This window comes from Ruditapes philippinarum, unplaced genomic scaffold (assembly GCF_026571515.1).
Source record: "Ruditapes philippinarum isolate M1 unplaced genomic scaffold, ASM2657151v2 ctg2953_1_1_1_1, whole genome shotgun sequence".
Lineage (NCBI taxonomy): Eukaryota > Metazoa > Mollusca > Bivalvia > Venerida > Veneridae > Ruditapes > Ruditapes philippinarum.
Genome location: NW_026862629.1, coordinates 18,037 through 39,819, shown reverse-complemented (window position 1 = coordinate 39,819; position 21,783 = coordinate 18,037). Strand labels below are relative to the sequence as shown.

The window sequence follows — 21,783 nt, the reverse complement described above, 5'->3', positions numbered from 1 at the left end:
ACATTTAGAAAGCCTAATTATTTTTACATTGGCATTGTTTTGCTAACCTTTATATTTTACAATTCAGAGTGCAAACCACACCTCTAACTCCTCCCTAAAATAATGCATTACTGAAATTTGTTAGACTGGTTAGACGACAGATTAAGTAAATTTTATTTAGTTAGTACACATTAACCAAAGTTAGACTTAGCAGAAATTTGAAAAATACGACAATGTGATTGGACAAAAAATAATGTTGATCATTAAGTAAATTTTCTACCTCTCAAACAGTGCAGTATCTGCCTTTCAAACAGTACAATATCTAATTTAAAACTAAGATCTATGAGTTTTATGACAAAATGATCGTAGTTAATCACAAGTGAGTTAAATGTTGTTTCTCACACAGGAAACACGCTATAAATGAAGTCCACTAAAGCTATCCAGCAAGTTTGCTAGAGCCGTCCTCAATATATCTTTTACATTATCCCAAAACACAACAGAAACTAAACAATAACTTCGGCAATAGTATGCATTTTATAGTACAATGTACCTTCTTTTGAATTGTGTATCTGTTAAGTGTTAAATAAGGTTAACACTTATTACTGACACTACAATCATTATGATAAATAGATAGCAGTCTGTTTGTTCTGTGATTTCTTTATTTGTTTATAGTGGAGTATATATCATTGAGAGGACCGTCTGAAGTACCATTAAACTAAAATGTTTATGTAATAGTTGTCGATGACACTAGAGATTTGCAAATCACATCATGTTTGACATTATATTATTCAAGAGGCAACCTTGAGAGTAAATGTAGCATATTTCATTAGAGTATTTCAATGTTGAAGATTTATGTTAACTCTCATAAAGACATATTTGTATAATATACACAGCATACAAACAAGTCCATGTCTTGGTTATTGCAAGAAAAATTTAAAACTCGTATGTTCTTAAAGAGGTTACAGGAATTGGTAGTTACATGTACTTGTTTTCGCAAAACAGGGTGCACTTTGCATTGTATAGGCTCTCAAGAAATGTTTTGTTCTGTTTTGTTTGTTTATCTATTATGATATACATGTACATGTAAGTTTCAACATTATAAAGCCTCAAAATGTAGCTTATAGGCCGCCTTGCAGTGAACTACTTTTGGTTCAAAATTCATATCTGTGGTTAATACTCAATGGAAATTACATGGAGGTAAATTACCATCGCTTTGTGCTTAAAATTAAGCCATTGGGCATGACTGGTAATAGGTCCGAGTTTGTAATCGACAGCGAAAGCTGCTTTTTGGCCTGAACGGGCGGATAAATGATCAACACACACGCACACACGCAGACATACATACGCACGCACACGCACACACACACACACACACACGCACACATACACACATACATACATACTTACATACATACAGTAATACTGTATGCAATTATTACATACATACATCTATTACGCTATCGTGTCTCAGGTGCCCGTTCGTGCCTGAAATAATGCACGGAAGGGCACCTGAGGTCTTCCTCCACTAGTCAAGCTGGAACGTCGCCAAATGACATATAATGTGTCGGTGTGACGTAAAACCCAAAACAAACAAACCTTGCGAATTCAGCTTAAGACTACTATACTGAGCTATTCTGTGTTACTAATGGATAAGTAAATTTATTGTTTACATAAACACTTATTATTTAATTTTTTAATCAAACTGTACAAAACGTTGAACACGATAATATTAACATTATCCCATAACTGCATGAGCATTTTGTGAAAAATGGCTGTTTTTAATTTAAAAGTATCCCGTTACAAGTTCAAATTGCTGTAAAACTATAATAAAAAAAACTGCTTCAATACAAATCAAACTTGGCACAAATGTTGACTGGACCATTGCCTTTGTAACAACATGCTCAGTCTTAAATTCCTGTAACCATGGCAACATGGGGACATCTCAAAGTTCCAAAAATAACTATTTTGCATTGATTTATTCAATCAAATTGATTTCAAAGTGCTGCAACTTCTCAATGGATTAAGATAGAGTCAAAGTCTTTTCAGGGTTGGTTACACGTTACCTTATAATCGACCTATGGTCATTTGCAGCCTCTCACAAGTCTAAAATTTTCCTGACGATGAGGGGGCTGCCGCCCCCTTCAAAGCCCTAAACAGATGGGGGCACCTCCCCCTCCTGGCTACCCCCTAATACGGGGCGGCGCCGAAAAAGTTGTAATTTTCTTAAACGACATTTCTCAAACGAAAACAAGTGTTGGGTCCTAAATAAGTTGTTTTTTTTCGACATTTGAGACAACAAAAAGGGGGTGAAAGGGCGTTAAAAGGCGTGTATATCTGGTTATTCGGTGATACCAATGTGAAATAATGGGTTGTTTAAGTTATTTAATAATTATATCTAGCATTTTTTGCAATATAGAGTATAATCACTACAAAAAATACGCTTTTGGGAAACACAAATTTTTTGTTGTTGCTTAGAGGTGTTGCATTGCAGAGGTAAAATTTAGTGGAAATCTTTAGGAAAATTATTTTTTTTGAGGGCCGCTCTGTAATAGTGTGAAGTAAGTAAGTACACGAATATCCGAATTATTTATTTTATGCTTATGAGTGGATTACTGATTTATCCGTGAAAATAATATTTGAAAATTTCACACTGAAAATTATAACATTGTCAGGGTATTTTAGAGAAAGCAAAGCTGAAATTGATTATTAACGTAATTTCAAAAGTAGTAAAAAGAGAGAAAAACCTTCAATTCATTCAAATTACCTGTCACTAAATTTAGTCTCTGAATTTCTGTTGCATTTTTGTACAGTCTGAAAAATACACTCCCTTCCACATTTAATACCGCTCTTAATGACATTTGGGCATATTTAAGTATAATACGAGCAACAACTGCCTAATGTTATATAAAAACTTGAAAAGCAATGACAGTCATCAGCCCGAAGAATACGTTAACAACCCAGCGTTCGTAAGACAGCCTTTCAACAAGTCCATGTTTTCAAAAAAATTGAATTTTTACACATTTGTCAACATTAATTGTCTGAAACAATCCTCAAATATTTTTTTTCTTTTTAAAAAAGAAATTTCGTGAACTTGGAAAACAGTATTCTCAGTCGTGGCTACGCCACGCCATTCGCGAGAATACTAAACTCATTCGATGAAATAAAATTCCATCTTACACGCAAAGAAACAAATATCTTCAATATATTAAATGTAGTATCAACATAAAAGTTTTTTGTAAATTTATCAGGATTTTTCTAAAATGTATTAAAAGGTTATAAATGCCTGGGAAAAGGAATTATCCGGGATCTAGGCGTAAAGGAGATACTTGTGTATATAAAGAGCACAACGAATGTTTATAAACAACAATTATCAAACTAAAATTTATTTCTATTTATTGAATATGATATCATAATGGAAGTTTATTTTAAAATATAAATATATCATATTATTTTAAAATATCTATATTTGTCGCAATAGACAGACATTTCAGAATTTCAGATACGGCATTACTTTGTGAATTTATGGATTAGGTTCTACCTTTTAACAAAAAATATGCAACTTATTAAACAACGAGCACATATCAAGAAAACGTTTTAACTGCTTCGGTTATTCGGATATTCTGTAAAAGAGAACAACTGTCAAGTCTGATTTTGTACATAACCTGTGACTGTTCACGTTTTTTGGCGACATCTTTGATGTGCAGCATGAACATTTAACTTGTGTTTCTCATGTTACGCAAAAAAACATTATGTCTAAACAGACAAATCCATAGTATTTCCGTCTGATTGTTTTAAAACATTTGCATAAGTCTTCTGCATTACATATTTGGTCAGCATAAGGATTAAGAAATTCTGGTAAAAATTATAAATCGAAATTGTAATAGTACCTAGTAAATGAATATGAACAACAAATATTTTTGAGTGAAGAAATCTATCACAGGAGTTAAAATATGTTTTTAAAAAGTCGATTTTTACAAACTTTAAAATATTATTAGAAAGCTTCATTATTTAATTACACAAAACATAATTAAATAGATCATTCAAAAATAAATCACATGATTTATAACCTCCTCTGTGGCAATTTTTATTATTTGCTTTACAAAATCTATCTAAAATCTATCTATGAATCGGAAACGAATAGGTTTTCCTTAAAGGTTGATAGATCGTTGATAGAAAAGTCCTTATAAGATATTGTGGGAACTGCGTTCCGTGAATGCTGCCCTAACATGTTGTCTATAAGTCTTGCGTTATTATGTTGAACCTTTAGACTTTTAGATGAAGCAGGATTTTGCATGATTATCAACTTCATCGGCGAGGTTATTAAAAAACAGTTTACATATTTATACAACCGCCGATGTTTGTTTAAATTTTTGACGTTTAGTTCCTTTGACATGTTTTCCAATCTAGAGAAATGTACCGCTGTTTCGTTGTTCATTTGGTATTTGCAAATACATTTATCAAACATTTTTTTTGTACATTCGATGATTCCGTTTACAGTCACCTGCCATATCATTGTTTACATTGCATTGTACTCGAGCAAATGGTATGTCTACGAAACGGAATAGCAAGGAGTCAATGGTATGGCCAGACGTAAACCAATTGACTGGAACAAAACCATTTCAATTTACAAAAAAAAGAGATCGAAAAACAAAGTACCTAGGATTTCTGTCATGTTGTTTACATGATGTGACTTCAAACATATTCAATGATAACGCCTTAAACCATAAACAAATAAATTTCTTCAGTGAACAAATTAATGCAATAATAGCTTCCTCACTTAAAAGTAATTGGAAAAGGAGAGTGAACATTCACTTTTATATTCACATAATACTCGAAAAAGAATATGTGTCAGTCAACGTGTTAAAAAGTAAGGGTTTATTTTAAGTTCACATTTGTGTATATAAAACTCTTCAGTTATGTATGATACTTATATTATTAACTATTATAGTCTGTCCCATTGAAAATGGAAATGAACTTTTGCCTGGTATGAATTAACAAAACGAGATTGAATAAAAATTAAACTATTTTTGTAAACTAAAAAAAAGTCACCCTCAAGATTTTTTAGGATTTTAATCTAAAGTGTCTACTTTTCTTGTGAAATCAAATTGTGATTTCCCTATGGAAAATCTCTGTTGTTTATTTTCCGTAGTCATTGCCGAAGTACTCTTCATTTGAAGATGAACGGGAGAAAGCACGTGTCATGTTTCCAAAATATACATGAGGTTCTCGGGGTCGTTTCATAATTATTTTAAAAAGCTGGATCTACAAGATGTAACAGTTTAGAATCTAGTTGCAATGCGTGATGTTAAACTTTAAAAAAATGAAAAATAAGCAACAAGAACACCGAATCACATGAACTGCACTTACTTTTAAGCTGAATAAAATCCCTTGGAATTCGAAATAGATCTTTATAAACGTCACAACAAATTCGCATTCTGAAGATTCCTTCATTGCCAGTTTCTAACCAGTTCCGTAGATCTTCAAAACTCCTAAATGTCATGACCCCTACACTAATGATCATCCAGATTTTTTTAAACTGTTAATCCGTCTCAATATTAACACATTGTTCAATTTGTGAAGTTATATCTGGGTTAGCAAATGAAATATGTGCATGAAACATATCATAATTCAGTATGTTCCATATCCATAATTCAAGAACGGCCCATCAATTTTAGTTGTCAACATCACAATGTTTATAACTCTTGAAAATGGATTCCTGACGAAAAAACTTTATTACGTCAACAACAATTTACGAAATGTATGACGTAACAAAAATGCCTCGCGCTTTTTATGGATGATTCCGGGTGCGGCATTGACAGAGGGCGGTAAGGCATATATGTTACCTCATACATATAATTCTAAGCCTTGAGATAAATTTGTCTTGATGGTATTTAAGATAATTTTTGTATACCCAGATTTTGCAACTTAACTGTTAAAATTGCACCTTCAATTCATATATTAACCATAAAACTTTTGATAACATTTGAATAATTTTAAACAGACTTAATAACAGTACAATACTTATTCCATTAATTCACATATAACCTTCGTTTTAATTAAATATGCTTTTAAACTATTTTATATATTTCTTAGAAATGATTTCCCTACATATTATCTCGTTATTCAGGACGTCCGTAAATCCTACTCTTTTTATCTATAAAATATACGTACAATACGTGGTACAGTATTTTTCTCCCGCAAAAATATGCTATCGTTTTTGTTTTTTTTTGTTTTTTTTTTTTTTTTTTTTTTTTTTTTTTTTCACTGAATATTTTAAAGTTTAAAGAAGGCTAAAATTATTGAGGACGTCGCTCGGTGATTCTCTTTGACTCGATCTCCCCTTCATATTAACATAATGATGATGTGTAACACTTATCGATATTTCTGGACATTTTGTTAAATTGTGGGACGGAAAGTTAAATCTGTATTTACGAGCTTAAAGTGCATAGGTCTACGTTTGATTTCTCAAACTAGAAAGCATGATATTATATTCTTATTATTTACATTTTCCTCGAACGCGAGTTTTTTTTTATAGTGAATCAGTTCTCCTTTTTATATATTTCTTGTCAGATTTACATGATAATGTAACGTTAGCATTTGTTGGCGATTTCTTGTGAAAGTTGAAACCTACAGAAAGTTTAAGCGCACGAAAATCGCACCGAAATAAGAAGGGTAACATATTTTTGTATCCCATCGAACCTGGTCAATTTAATTATTTTTGAATAGACGAGATGCATGCTAATGGACAGAAATCAGACTACAGAATTATGTTTTTTAAACATTAATTAGCTAAGAACCATCTTTATAGTCTTCTAGCTAGTGTTCCCTACGACGCGTTGCTGTATTCAAGATACGCGCTTGATTGAAAAAGCACTTCATTGGTCTTTTTCTCTTTAAAAGAATATAAAATACGGCAGTGTATTATGGTAATTATATAAATCTTTGTGTGTTACAATTTATATTTAGCGGTTACTGATGTTTTAACTTCAAAGATTTTGATTATTTTAAATAATGGTTTGCTAGTAAAATTGCCTTTTTGACACCAACTGTGTTACATTTTTCATTTTAATGATAACATTTAGCTATTGATTAGTAATTTAACAAGAATAATCAAATTTTTATAATTACCGAGTATATTTCATGCTAATTGTGAGACGAACCCTAAATGACGTCTATATGGGCGCCGCCATTTTGAAATGGACGTCACGTCAGGTTACAACGTAAGTCAACGGGAAAAAACTATTATTTATCATTTTGACTATATTATTGAATTTATGAAAAAAATGAAAAACATGCCTAGAGATATTGACGTCAGGGTTAACATGATATTAATTTAAATGATTTTACTATTATATTAAATAAAAAATGGAATATTCAAATTTGATGGGACAGACTATAGTCAAGATATAATGTTATGAATTATATGAATTTGATATCACATCTTAAACAGTTTACAATATTTTTTTATGCTCTTTTATCGTATGCTAACATTCAGCGTATGTGACACTGTAACGCGTATGACCCCGCGTTCAAATGAATACCGTTTTATTGAGTTGAAAAACCAGCTCTGCTATGAGATAACATAAATGCTCTATTTGAAAAATGATATAATGGCAAATGTTTTATGATCTCATTATAAGTATAAAAAAATGATTCTTATACAAAAATGGCTATGTTTGTGTATGTTTTTGTTGTTGTTGTTGTTGTTGTTGTTTTCTCTCATTCCAGTTAAATTCTGAATTTACTAAATTACAATGTAAGAAACTAAAAAAAAACTAAAACTTTTTTTTAAAGTTTTATGTTTCAGTGTTTGAAGTTTTCTTGTGTAATGTTTAACTTGTCTTATATATGTTGAAACAATGTATTTGCAGTTTGATGAAATAAATTGTATGTAGCATATTTACAAAACGATTTACGGGCATAAGACCAGGGAAAAACTACTTTTAAAATCAACACTCCATACGTGTGAACTTAATAACAATATATTTGTTTTAAATAATTCAAGATTTAAAGTGACAAATTCGATGCATGATAAAAGAGATGTTGTTGAAGTTGATCATATTTTATATAATGTGGTGCAGGGAGATGTCACTTCACTTAACATTAGCATGTATTTACAAGCGCTTGAGGGTAAAGTAAGTATATCACGGAGTAATAATTACACGGTTCCTATATTCAACAAAACAAACCTAAGTTATATATGGATATATTATTAATGATTTCTGTATCTGATGGTAAAATTTTTGTGATATCATCTTGAAAACACAAATGGCATGGATTAAAACAATGCAGCAACCGTCATCTGATAATGATATATCATTATTGTATTTAATTTTTTTGATATAGATAGGCAACATTCCTTTCGTAATCTTTGTTCATGAAAAATAACAATAATAACAATCATCATCATCATCATCATCATCATCAACAACAACAACAACAACATCAACAACAATTTAAACTAATCTTAGAAATGGCAAGAGCTTAGTTGAAGGTTAGATCATAAATAACCGTTTTATTAATATATTTGATACAATCGCATTCTTGTTAAAATCTGGCATATATTATATAATGTCTCAGTAATAATTCGATTATTAAGTTGATTTCTTTATTTTTGTCTCATCTATGCATTAAAATACAAAACATAAACAAGAAAAGCATTGATGCAAAGCATCAAAGGCGTCGCCAAAAATGATCAAGTTTTGCACCTAAATACTTAACAAAAGATGTGTACTTTGTAGCATAACCATTACATGTGACATGGAGGCTCAGTATAAGTTGAAACTTAAACCAAAAAGAATAGACTCTGTCTTGCCAGGATTCAAAGACAGTTTATAGTCAATTAACCAATCACTTATAAGACTCATGCCATAAGAGAGAATTTCTTCAGATTTCTTAGGGTTGCAGACAAGTCATTGACATATATTATACATAAAAGAGGACCTAAATGAACCTCAGGGGGACACCATAGGTACTCGAAGCAGTAGAAGAATGAGTACCAGCCACATCCACCAGCTGCTGTCCATCAGAGATAAGACTTTAACCATGTAAGAATGTCATTACCTATGACAAATGCTTGAAGTTCCATGAAGAAGAACAAGAGGAAAAGAAGAAGAAGAACTTCTTCATGTGCAGTATAATATGATCAACTTATCAAATGCCTTTTGTAGATCTAAAAGTAACATGCATACAATACTGCCTTTGTCCATTTCAACTTTAATACAATCTGTTAAATGAAGCAAACATGTGTCAGTTGAAAAACCACTTCTAAACCCCGACTGAGACTGCCTGACCATGACTCGAACCAATTACTGTCAGAAGACAAATTGAGCTATCCGGCCGGCTACACATTTTTTCTTTAATAATGAACAGTTCTAAACCACAACATATTTCCCCCACTATATTGATTTGTGTCCTTGGATTTCTGATGTTTACAGAGCATAGTGAATTAAACTCGGGGTTATATGCAGTCACAGGATGAGAAAAACTTTCAGTTTGACCAGAACTCGAACCTCTGACCCACAGAATAATGTACCGTGGCTGTAGCAATTGAAACATTTTCTCCCCTAAATAGTGAACAGTTCTAAACCCTGACAGGTACTTTTGGATTTTTTAATTAACAGGTAGATTAATTTTTCATAAACAAATAAGAAAAAACAAACTAGCATACTCGTAGACTTAACCAAAATAACAATTTATATATTGTATAATTATTTTTACTAAAAAGGGGCTTAGACAGTTATTGGTTGTGACATTATTTATAACAGGTCAATTTGAAAGTGAACATAACTGTACTAATACATGTACAATATCTAATTTTTTGTACAGATAAAAAACTAACCTTTTTTCTATGATAAGAAATTTTATGAATGCTGATTTGTATTTTGCATCAGGATGCACCGGGCGAAACATGAAAATACAACAAACGAACGACTTTGTGGTAGACTGTATTTTCATGTTTTCATTTGGCGCCCGGTTACTTTTTGTACTTTGTTTGTTTTCATGTGGCACAAACCATTCACTTTAAAATTTAGTGCACAAATTTATTCAAGTGCAAGAAACAATCTACTATATAAAATGTCTGTTGTCGGGCTGGAGGTTGAGACCGGTGTTCCTCCATTACACGTTGATAAGACAGAACAGTCCTTTTCAAACTATGCACATGTTGGAAAAAATAAGAATAACAATTCAGAATATGATGATTTGAGACTTTATAAATTATATTGCTTGATCCAAGTTTATAAGGACATTTTGAATCAATACATGCATTATCATTTATAACTTTAAATGGAAGTCTCATTCCTTTAATAATAATGTCATAACTGTAATTCGTTAAATACAGAAATATTATAAGACTCATCATATCCATATACTAAGATATACATGTATACACACAAAACTTTTTATAATTTCCAGTTTCTAATAAATAAAAATAACATTCTATTAACATTGGTACTTGGATGAAATTCATAAGATTGTAGAAAGAAAACAATAATGTATAATATAAAAGTAAAAAAGAATCTCAAATAGTCTATATCATATGAATAAATAAAGATTGAGTTGTATGGGTGTCTAAACATTAAATGCATATCTCTAACAGATACAAAGTTAATATTGTCCCTCTTTTAACCTTCCATTAGACTTTACTATATAACTAACTGCATATATATCAAGTGTTTAAAATTGATAACTTCAGGAGATTATCCTTTCTCTGTTTCAATATATGGACATGAGCACCTATATGCACAGCTCTAATTTTCTACCTTTTATTTTATTATTTTATTAACAATTTATATACAAACACATAGAAAATAATAATTAGTTTCACATAGTGATTAGAAGATTCTTATAGCATAATACCCGTAGGAATGTTCTAACTGAACAAACTAGAAAAATCCAGTGTAAGGTATATAAAGCCAGTAAAAAAACAATATTCACTCCTCAGGGCCTCTATGCTTTTGATATCCTTACAACTGATAAATTTTATACAATAAAAATAGTAAGTAATACCTAAGCTCGACAGAAAAGAACAAATAATTTAGTAAAAATGAGTTACTGCCCCATAAAATAGAGAAAACCTGAAACCCAAAAGAACACCCTAAACAGCAAAATTATGAAATATTGCAGACTCAGTTTTATTAAGCCATGCAAAGTAATGATTTAGTATTCATAAAAAGTTTGATGGCCATGTTATAGCAGTAATGGCATTAATTGCAGAAAATTGGATAGATTTCAACATCCGGATACTGATACACTTTGTAAAAACAATCATTCTGTGCAATAGATGAATGTAATATGGATAAAATCAATAGGATAATCGTTTACAACAGTTCCATTACCATTCTTCATACTCATTTTCATGTGAACGTTCTTCTTGTAGGAAAATGTTGAAGATATATAAATGAATGAAAAAGAATAAGGCATTCAATGTAGATCACAACGATATTCGAAATCCGGGTTTTAGTATTGCCAATAAAGCTAAGGGACAAGCTGTTAAACTGAGCCTGTAATTTCGTGAAAATAATATCACAATGCACATGTTTTTTACATAAAGTTATTAAATACAAATATAACAACATATTTGTTTACTTGAGTTTTATGAATCAAAATAAAACAAATTAACAAAACATGACATTAACTGCTAATAATAACAGTTCCTTCCATAGGCCAAAATAAAAAGCAGTCCATAAGAGACGACGCCGCTCACCGGCGTCGCCAATAATAAGACCAAAACAAAAACCAACAATATAAAGCATAATTTACATTATTGAGATATATTTGTGCATTTATGTACATAGTAGTACTTTTAATTACAGCCAAAATATGAAATATGTAAATCAGTTTATACTGAAATTTAAATAAAGGTGATTTTCCAAAAATTCTTCATTCTGGCACAAAAACTTTGCACCTAGTATACATTTATGGAGAGGAAAGCAGGTATAAGCTAATAAAATCACACGTGCATGCGCCGTTTATTCACCTTTTACATATGGGTGAATTGAAACCCCATGTAATGATAAATTTGTTTAATGCCGCCCGATAGTTTCATTATCAAAAAATTACTGTCAAATGTTTTCACAATTGTACATGAAAAAAGATTACGAACCGACCTTTTATATCTAAGAAATAACGAAACGTGAAATTATTTTTATGCAAGGGGTACCAGTTTGGGGTACACGTCCAAGGGGAGGGGCGCTGTTTACCAAAGATTATCCTAGAGGCGGTGTTTTCAGGAAAAAAGTGTTAAAATGTTTGTCAAGTGGGGGATATTTTGTGATATAGAGGTTGTCCAAAGGGTACATGTCAGGGGTAGGGGCTTTAACGCGTTTTTAAATGACAGTTCAAGGTAGAGGGAGGTATTGTACCGTCCATAGGTTGTACATGTGGTACTCATTCGGGAAAAGTGCGTTTCAAGGAGAATGATGGAGGGCTACAATGCTTGTCCAAAGGGAGTATTATTTAGGAAAAGAGTATTTTATAGGTGGATGGTAATGATGATATACTTGATGATTTGGCAAAGTATGTTGAATGCAATGATGGTGATATGAAGCAGAATGATGATACTGTTTGTAAAAGCAAACATGTTGCACCTGTGCCTCACAATAATGATGGTTTATATTTTTAAAACTGATATAGATATTTTGTTGATGACAATGATGAATAAACGTATTTTGATTGTGATGCCATGTTTACAGTGCTAATGGTGATGATGAGCAGAAATATGTTGAATGTGATGATGATGATGATGATGATGATGATGATGATTATACCGATAATGGTGAAAATGAGCAGAATATTTTTATTGTGATGATGATGATGATGTGTATGATGATTGTAGATATGTTCACTTCAATAAGTATGGTGATTATGGATGAGCAAAATATGTTTATAGTGTAATGGTATATAAAAGTCTGTTATAAGCTTGGTCAGTAGAGCTGCAAAATGGTATTCCAAGGGTCTTTGGTCCGAGTGCACATTTTTTTTTCACCATGAGACATTAGGCACCAAAAGATAAACCGTGATTGTATCATGTATGCAGCTTAAAGGTCACTGAATAGTCTTCATTCTCTGTAACAATAGGCAATGACATAATTCAAGTGCAAAGTGTGTTAAAATATAGCACTATTCACTTTATTAATGGGAGAAAATGTGAAGCTGTCTGAAAAGTGAGTTTAGTTGCAGAACATTATTTCTTATGTCCCTGGTTTGAGTAGAGTTCAGGCTGCATATATTGTTCTCTCACTACATGACAGTTGCAGTAATTATGAATTGATGATGACAATCTGCTGCTGTTTCTTAAAATAATTTCTGACATTTGCATTGAAATATAAAGTTACCGTTTAAGCACGAAAATGGTGAAGTTTTGGATTATGAAACATCCGCTGATGTGTTCAAATAATAATACATTGTACTCCAAAATATTATTTGCAACAGTCCAGATGCAATAATTCTTTTCTATTGGCAATTTTAATATATATAGATCTTCACATTCTCGAGTCTGAATCCCACAGCATTTTCAAATATTGAAATAAAAAAAACATTCTCTTAAACACAAATATCTTACATTCTCAATATATATTGCAAATATTTGTGAAAATAAAGTGTTTGTCTCAGAATACAAACACATTATGAAGGAACCTTTCTAGACATGCTCTATGTAACGTCATATAACAAAATAAATCGAAAAGTCAGAATTATTTAAAGTCAAATTCGGGTTTATACACCTGTCACTATTATGTAAAAAATCAAGGTGCATTTTAATTACTTCTTACCCGATAAAATTACACAGTGTACAGAGTTTAAATCGATCATTGAATTGAACGTGTGCTTTAATGATAAAACGCTTTTCAAACCGTTGTAAACCTACATTATGCATAACTACCGATTAGCTATATGTAGTTTGAAATAACGAACGAGGTATAAACGGTTCATATCACGTTATTATGATAGCTGAATAAAGATATGTAAGAAAAGCTACGCGGAAGTAAATTTTCAAATGTAAAATACGTTGTCCTATCTAGTTTTTTCTTCTTTTTCTAATGGAAGAGAACTGATAACCAAACAATACCATTTTGAATGCTACAATTTAAGGTTACTTCATGAGCAATGGTAAGTCACATGTTTAATACACTCAAATGTAATATAACATTTTATGATGAAAAACAGTAAAGTATTATGTGGTTCTACGTAACTCCTTAATTAAACCTGTATTTTTAAGAGAGATTTTTCGGACACGGTCCGTCTGTAAATGTTACAGGGACAAACTGAATCTTACAAGATATAATTTAAAAGAAATAATAAAAATCGATGCAAAAAATAGCTAATAAAACTAAAATATTTTTGCGACTTAATAGGTGTTTAAATGGGTAAGAAGACAATGAGTTTAGTATGTGTATGAAAACTCATAATAATAAACATAAAATTTGTTTTATGTTAATATACCATTACCAATACAGTTCATTTTTAACAAAAGGTTAAACGATATAAAACGTTGAACGTATCTGATTATTTCAAAGACCTAAAAAATGTGTATGTATTTTTTGTAGACAGACCCCTTGGCAGTATGGGCAGAAGACAGACGGAACACAATAAAGGAGTTGCGAAAACTTGCTGAGGAAATTAAACTCCATGCCAAGAAAGCAAAGATTGCTAGTGTTGTTGGCGGAGGAACAAGTGTTGTTGCAGGCATTGGAGCAGCCGCTTGTTTCTTTGCTGCACCATTTACTTTTGGTGGGAGCCTTGTTCCAGCAACGGCCCTTACAGGTATTGCAATAGCTGGAGGTGTAACATCTATAGGATCTTCAGTAACAAACTATTTCATCGAAAAGGGATATCTTAAAAGTGTTCAAGAGGCTCTTGATAAAGATAGAGAATCATTTAATAAACTCAAAAAGGCTGTTGTAAAGGCTAAAGCAATCACCGCAAAGGAAAGTGTAGAGTGTGCTTTTAAGATTGGCAAAGGCATTCCAGGTGGTGTAAACGTTGTTACATCCATTGCTCGTAAACTCACAGTATCTGAAAAAGCTGCTGCCAGTCTTTTAAAACTCGGTCGGACAGCAAGATTTGCCGGCCACGCAGTTGCACTCGTTGCTTTACCACTTGATATAATCTTTTTTGTTAAAGATGTTATAGATTTGACCAAAGGAAATGTCTCAAAAGCCGCTGAAAGAGTTTATGAATTAGCAAACAATTTACAGACAGAGATTGATGATATACTAGTGGATTCTTAAACATTGATAGCTGTTAACCTTATTTTAATATTTTTTGTTTGAACTTGTATTACATGATACCCTCTGCGAGGCAATACTCTTTGGAAGACAAAAGAATGGCTGATGCTGAAAGGTGTCGCTCGTGATAGGTTAGTGCATGATGTGGTCCTTTTTTTAGGAAACATGTTGATATAATAATGTTTTTAGGGATAGCTCAGCAGAGGTTGCATTGTTATACGTATTCAGTTTCGTATTTTCTAGTATATAATTATATTAAATCTTTCTGTTTTTTTTTACCCTTCTAACATTTTATTTATCATTTTACTATAATTATTAAAAATTTATGATGTTTTAGTTTAATTTTATTTCTATTTGAATTTAAAGAGAAATATTAATCGCATGTTGTTTTATGAATTTACTATTTATCTGCTGCATGTGTATGGTGTAGTGCTGACATACATTTTGCATTTACAAGTTTCAAATTCTAAACTTATACTACAATTTGTCACAGTGCATACAATACTTTATAATTAAATATGAACACATTGGCTATGATTAAATCCATATTCATTTTCTTTTCTGTTATGTTCTGTTTGACATCAATTTCATACTTTTAAAAATCTGTCTATTGTTTGAGTTTTACGTCGCGTCTACATTGTCATGGTAATATGACGACTTTTCAGGTTTTCTAGAAGAGGACAACACCTAGATGCCCCATCCGTGCACCGAACACGCCCCTGAGTATAACCACCAACGTTTCATAAGCTAGCTCTGAAATTGTAAATAAACACAAATCTAACAATGATTTTCTTTTTAATAATTTTAGTTGATATATGTTGCAACAGTGAAACCAACTAATATGTCAAGTACATTTCAAGTGTACACATAGAGGCGTTGACTGCAATGTGAATCAGAATTAGAAGATGGAGGGAGAAGATTAATGTTTTCACACTCGGTTAGATCAAAACGCTTGGTGGCAGATTGACCTTACTGCAATTTATGGAATTACCAAAATAGTTTTGTACAAAAATATCTAGGTTTAGTCTTTCAAATTGTTATGTCAAAAAGAGAAAAATATGTATACTAAACAGAACATTTAAGTTTTTACTATAAATACAGGATTTATTTTCATCTTGAGATATGAAAGTTATCATGCATGAGCACCACTCCTGAAATATTTATTTTCATACCACTGAAATAAAGACTGTTTTTATAGAAGAAACTTAAAAATATCTAACATTTATTTACTGAAATGAATATGATTTGCTTTTGTCACTAGTACAGAGACTACAAAAGGTTACTCTATACACCTGTGTAGTTTTGTTTTTCAGTTTCTAAACAGTTGGTAACTTAATTTATTTTGATATTGAAATCCTTTTAACACTGAATGAACTGTTCTAAATTATAAGCTGGGCAAAGTCATGACTGAATTTCTTATTGTACAACACATATCTATATAGCATAACTATATAGAGGACTTTCTCAGTGTTAGATCAAAATATACTTTACCGAGAAAAGATTTCATATTTTCATTAGATTCAAAATGTGAAAAATAAACTTTCTTTATTAATGTCGTGCCTTATAGGGGGATAGCAGAGGAGAGTGTGGATGGAGGAGGGTTGGTATTCGGTAACGGGGCATTAATTGTGTTATGTTGTAAAGAATCATTGAAAATAGTCCTTTCTATCCATATTAGATTTTTTGTCTTAAACGTCAACTAAAATCTAGATTAAAATTCATAGTTTAGAGCTCAGATTGATAAAATTTCTACAACGATTTAAGTATTCGATTTTAAAAAGCAATTATTTTACGTAACAAGTCTAGTTGTTCGTATCATCGGCATTTTGCAGTTCAATGATTTTTAGGCGTTTTTGCCTTTCAATTACTTATTCAAAGTTGATCTGGTCTACTCCCCTTTTACCACTTACGCAATTTGAATTACACATTTCAGGATTGAATCGTACCTCAAGTTCTTTCGATGAGTTATGGCCCTTGTAAAGGGCATTTTGACCGGTTAATGATTTTATGTCGCCTGGTTCACAATAGCTGATAAATGCAACAAAATAGTCACAATATATATAGATCACTAAGCGATAGTCTAAGAGTTGTGTCCCTTATAAGGCTGTTCGTGTTTTTCTTGCTGAAAATAATTGGCAATAAAATCTTGGTATGGGAATAGACGTTGTTGCTTTAGGAATTAGAATTGGATTATTTTACGTCGCGCAAGTGTCGGAATAGATTATGTACAGTGTGCGTTAGCAAACGGAGTGGAAGTGTTTGTTTACGGCTAGTATCTTTTCTCGCTGTATTCACTTTACTTGGTAGGATTGAAAACTAACCAGGGGCCTCCTAGGTCACAGAAACAATGTACACTTTCTTTTGCTGAAATGACGGGCTCTCCCTCAAGATCGGTAACATTTCCGACAGCATCCAAGGAAAATGCAAAGCGTACAACAAGATCGACGGCAGGACAGGATAGTGAGGTATTATCTTTATTTCGAGATATGGAAAATGAAAAAAGTACAGATTTAGCTGCAATTTATATTAAAATTGATGATATAAATTCTGTAAACTCCTTTAAAATCAGAAAATGAGTCACAAGAAAATCGAGATAAGAAAAAAATAAATGCAGAAGTTTTTTACAAAAGTTAAGACAATTAAGAAGGGCAATCCCGTAGAGATCATCTTAGATTCATGGAATACTTGGCAATCTTTGTGAAAAATGGAAGGATACTTAGGTGAATGTTAGGCAATTTATTAATAATGACCTGGACCGACCACAAAGAAACGGAAAATGTGCTGATCAAGAGAGCCCATCGTGTAGGCAGAAGGTATATTTCCGATTGTAACTAAATTCGATAACTTTAAGGATAGCAAAATAGAGTGAGAGGCAAACGAGTAACAGCACCATGTGATCAAACATTTAGGCGACCAATCATGAAACGAAGGACGAATCGAAAGTGAAGCTTTAGGCGAAAGATAGGTAACAGGCAAGGTACTTGTGTTTATATTGGTAATTTGATAGAATTTAAATTTCATGTCAATGAAACCATTACATCACATGTTAAAATGCAGATTGTTTAAATGTCTCAATATTCGGCAAGTGAGCGTTCCTTTCAAACTACCATAAAATCGATTGCCTTCATACAAAATATAGAACAGTTAGCTTAAGAGACCTGAACTATAGTAAACTTCTGCTAGACGTGTTAACAGCCGCACAACGTCAAAATAAAAGCGACATCTTAAGTTATGAACTAGGTCTATTTAAATATTTACGGTAAAAATGTCATAAGTGCAATCAAAACCGTAAAAAGATAACCGAAGAGACCTACGGAAAAGGCAATTTCAAAATGATTATACTATGATATAAGAATTCGTAAAATTTGCCTACTTAATTTTTTCTATAGATTTATAAAGTGTGCAATAAATTGTTTGAATATGTTTGAATTTAATTTCTTGCAAAACTCTCCAGTTCGTTATTTATTACCATAGCGCGACTCGTAAAACTAAAACTAATTCTATAAATAGATTGCACAATGTTAAGGTCATCATTCTATTTATAGGTACAGCAATAACATACATAATGACCCACATGGTTAAAGAAAACGAAGAGCGCGATTAATTGACCGATAAGATTATTTTATTTGAACATGTTTGCATTTCGAAATTCTCCACTTCGTTATTAATTGTACTTATCGCGCCATGTTCATGTTTGATTAATCAAACACCCAATCGGACTGATCGGCTATTATGACAGACAAAATGACCCGAGAAGTTGCAATTGCACTTTCACAAAATCTGATTTCATTTCATAAAAGGGCGGACACCAATCAGACTTTCAACAATTTGTAGCGCTCCGAAAACGTTTTAAAAACAAAACTACATTTATAAAAGTTATCTTTACCGAAGGTCTAAGCGCGATCAATTAAATTTCAAAGCCTTTTACAAACTGTTAAATTCTAGAAATAGTAATATAAATAACCAATCTGCATTGATAGATACGGGAGCTTGGTTTGATTATTTTCATGAGTTACTATTTAAAAGTAACAAGTCTAATTTATGTACATATGAAAGAAATTGGGACTTAATACTGATAATGAATATCTGTTTTTAAATTCTGAAATTTTCTCTGATGAAGTCATCAAAAGTATAACAAATTGAAATGTTGAAAATCACAGGGAAGTGATGGTATTAGAGCAGAATTTTGTAAACATTCTTCGTCATTTTTCGCACCTGTCCTTTGTAAATTGTTTAATAAAATATTTTGTACTGTGGTTTTCCCTTACATTTGAAGGGATAGTATAATAGTGCCCGTATACAAGTCTGGGTCTAAGGATGACCCTTCAAATTATAGAAGAATTTCTTTAATCAATGTTATGTATAAGATTTTTTCTAATATTATATATGATAGGACTAAACAATTTGATATTATAAGTGTATCCCCAACCGGATTTCGAGACGGTTACTCTGCAATTGATAATATTTTTATATTACAAAACATGGTGCAGAAATATATAAGTAAACCGTGTGAACGATTTAATGTGCTTACGTAGATTTAAAAAAAAACGATGAATTTAAACAGTTTAACTTATTCAGTTATATAAATAGATGTCGTGTAAGAGGGAAATTATTCCCTGATCTTTTATCAATGTACTCACAACTCTGTCGATGTGTACAAGTTAGTACCATCAAAACTACATAATATCTTAAATGTAACATGTACAAGGCATTGGGACGTAACGAGTACGATTATGTTAACTTGTATATAAAGGAGATATCTCCCTTTCTGCATAGTAAGGGACATAGCAGTATATTCATTACGGACCAAATTACCGAAATTATATGCATTCTTTTCGCCGATGATGTCGCTAATTGCACCGATACTGCGATCGAACTTCAATCTCAGTTAAATTTTGTTATAATACCAGTATGTCTATAAATGAGAATAAAATTGAAATTATTGTATTAAGAAATGGGAGGCCGCTCAAATCATATGAAAAATAGTTCTGCAATGGCGTTTCGGTTAATGTCATCTCAATGTACAAATATATGGGTCTTTTATTTACACCTAAATTATCTTGGACAAAAGCAAAATCTTAACTTGCTGCACAAGCTAGAAAATCTATTTATGCTATTAAATCATATTAAACAATTTTTGGAAAATTCTTACAGTCTGATTATTTTAAATTATTTGACTCTATGCTAAAACCTATACTTACCTATGGTGCCAATATTTATGGTAGTGAAATCGCCGAAATCCTTGAACATGTTCAAAAACAATATTGTAACTATTTTCAAAGTATAAATTATTATGTTAATGATAATGCTGTATTAGGAGAATGTGGAAGAGCGTCTTTTTTTATTGACCATCTTGTAAAAATTATCAAATATCGGTGTAAACTTCTTTGTATGCCAGAACATAGACTTCCTAGAAATTGGTATTTGATTGAAACTAGACAAGATAATGTTGAAATACTTCAGTAAAAAACTTATGTATTCGTATGGGTTTGGTTTTGTATGGCTTAGTCAAGAAACTGGGGATATCAATCTATTATTATTGATTGTAAAACACAAAATTGGATAGAAGAAATTCAGAATTCACCCCGATGTGACACCTATAAATTTTTCAAATCTTTGTTAAAACCTGAAAAAAACATTTATCTATTGATATGCCATATTAGGTAAAAAAGTCAGTATCGAGACTTACATGTTTTAGTCAAAAATTATATATTTTAACTGGACGACTTTGGATTTCCCAAAATATGAGCGAATTTGCCAACACTATTTGCAAAATTTATCAATTCTTTTATAATAAATTGTAGATGAAATTTGTGTATTTTCTATTTGTAACAGATTTTCCCTACAAAGACAAGGTTATATATCTCCATGGCACAGTCATTCCATATTTTTTTTTTTGTAATTTAATTAAAACTCAAAATGAAGAAAAAATAAAGAGTCATGAAAATATGAAAATTGGTGATAACTGATATACTAGTAAATAGGAAAACAAGTCATAGATAACAACTCGGATTGAAGACACAGCTAAATATACATATTTATTTTGATTATATTGTGCATTTTGGGCCGGAGGCCTTTATTTTCAAAATAAAATGTTGTTGTTGTTGTTGTGCCGTTGTTTTCTTTTTGTTGTTAATGTTGTTGTTGTTGCCTGCCTCTCCTAAGACACTACTGGTGCAATTTCAAACTTTACACGAATGATCAGTACCATGTTAATTTATGCATATAGTCAGCATTTTTCAGCTAGTTAATTTTTGTCATAGTTGCAGGTCGTGTGTCATGGGTACCGCATGTAAAACACTTACTGTATCAATACGGATTTGGCTATGTTTGGATTGCAAACGAAGTAGGCAATCACGCGGTTTTTCTTAGAGACTAAAGGATTGTGTATACCAGGACATTTTTAGTGAGATCGAGAACTCTTCCAAACCATTGAGCTACAAACAGTTTAAAAGTGCTAATAATCCAGAGTACTACCTATCAGTGCCATTATCTAATTAACAAAAGCTCATGCTGGCTTGTTTTCGCTGATCAAGTCAACCACTCATGATAGAAAAGGAAAGACACTTAGGTCTTG

General features: G+C 31.7%; 1 protein-coding gene across 1 annotated transcript; it reads left to right on the top strand.

Annotated features, from left to right (window-relative positions):
* The first annotated feature begins 13,964 nt into the window (after positions 1-13,964).
* Positions 13,965-15,916, top strand: LOC132719630 (uncharacterized). Its single transcript, XM_060703433.1, has 2 exons — positions 13,965-14,088; positions 14,526-15,916. Exons 1-2 carry the CDS (start codon positions 14,086-14,088, stop codon positions 15,207-15,209), a joined length of 687 nt encoding a protein of 228 aa, XP_060559416.1. The 5' UTR covers positions 13,965-14,085; the 3' UTR covers positions 15,210-15,916.
* The last annotated feature ends 5,867 nt before the right edge of the window (positions 15,917-21,783 follow it).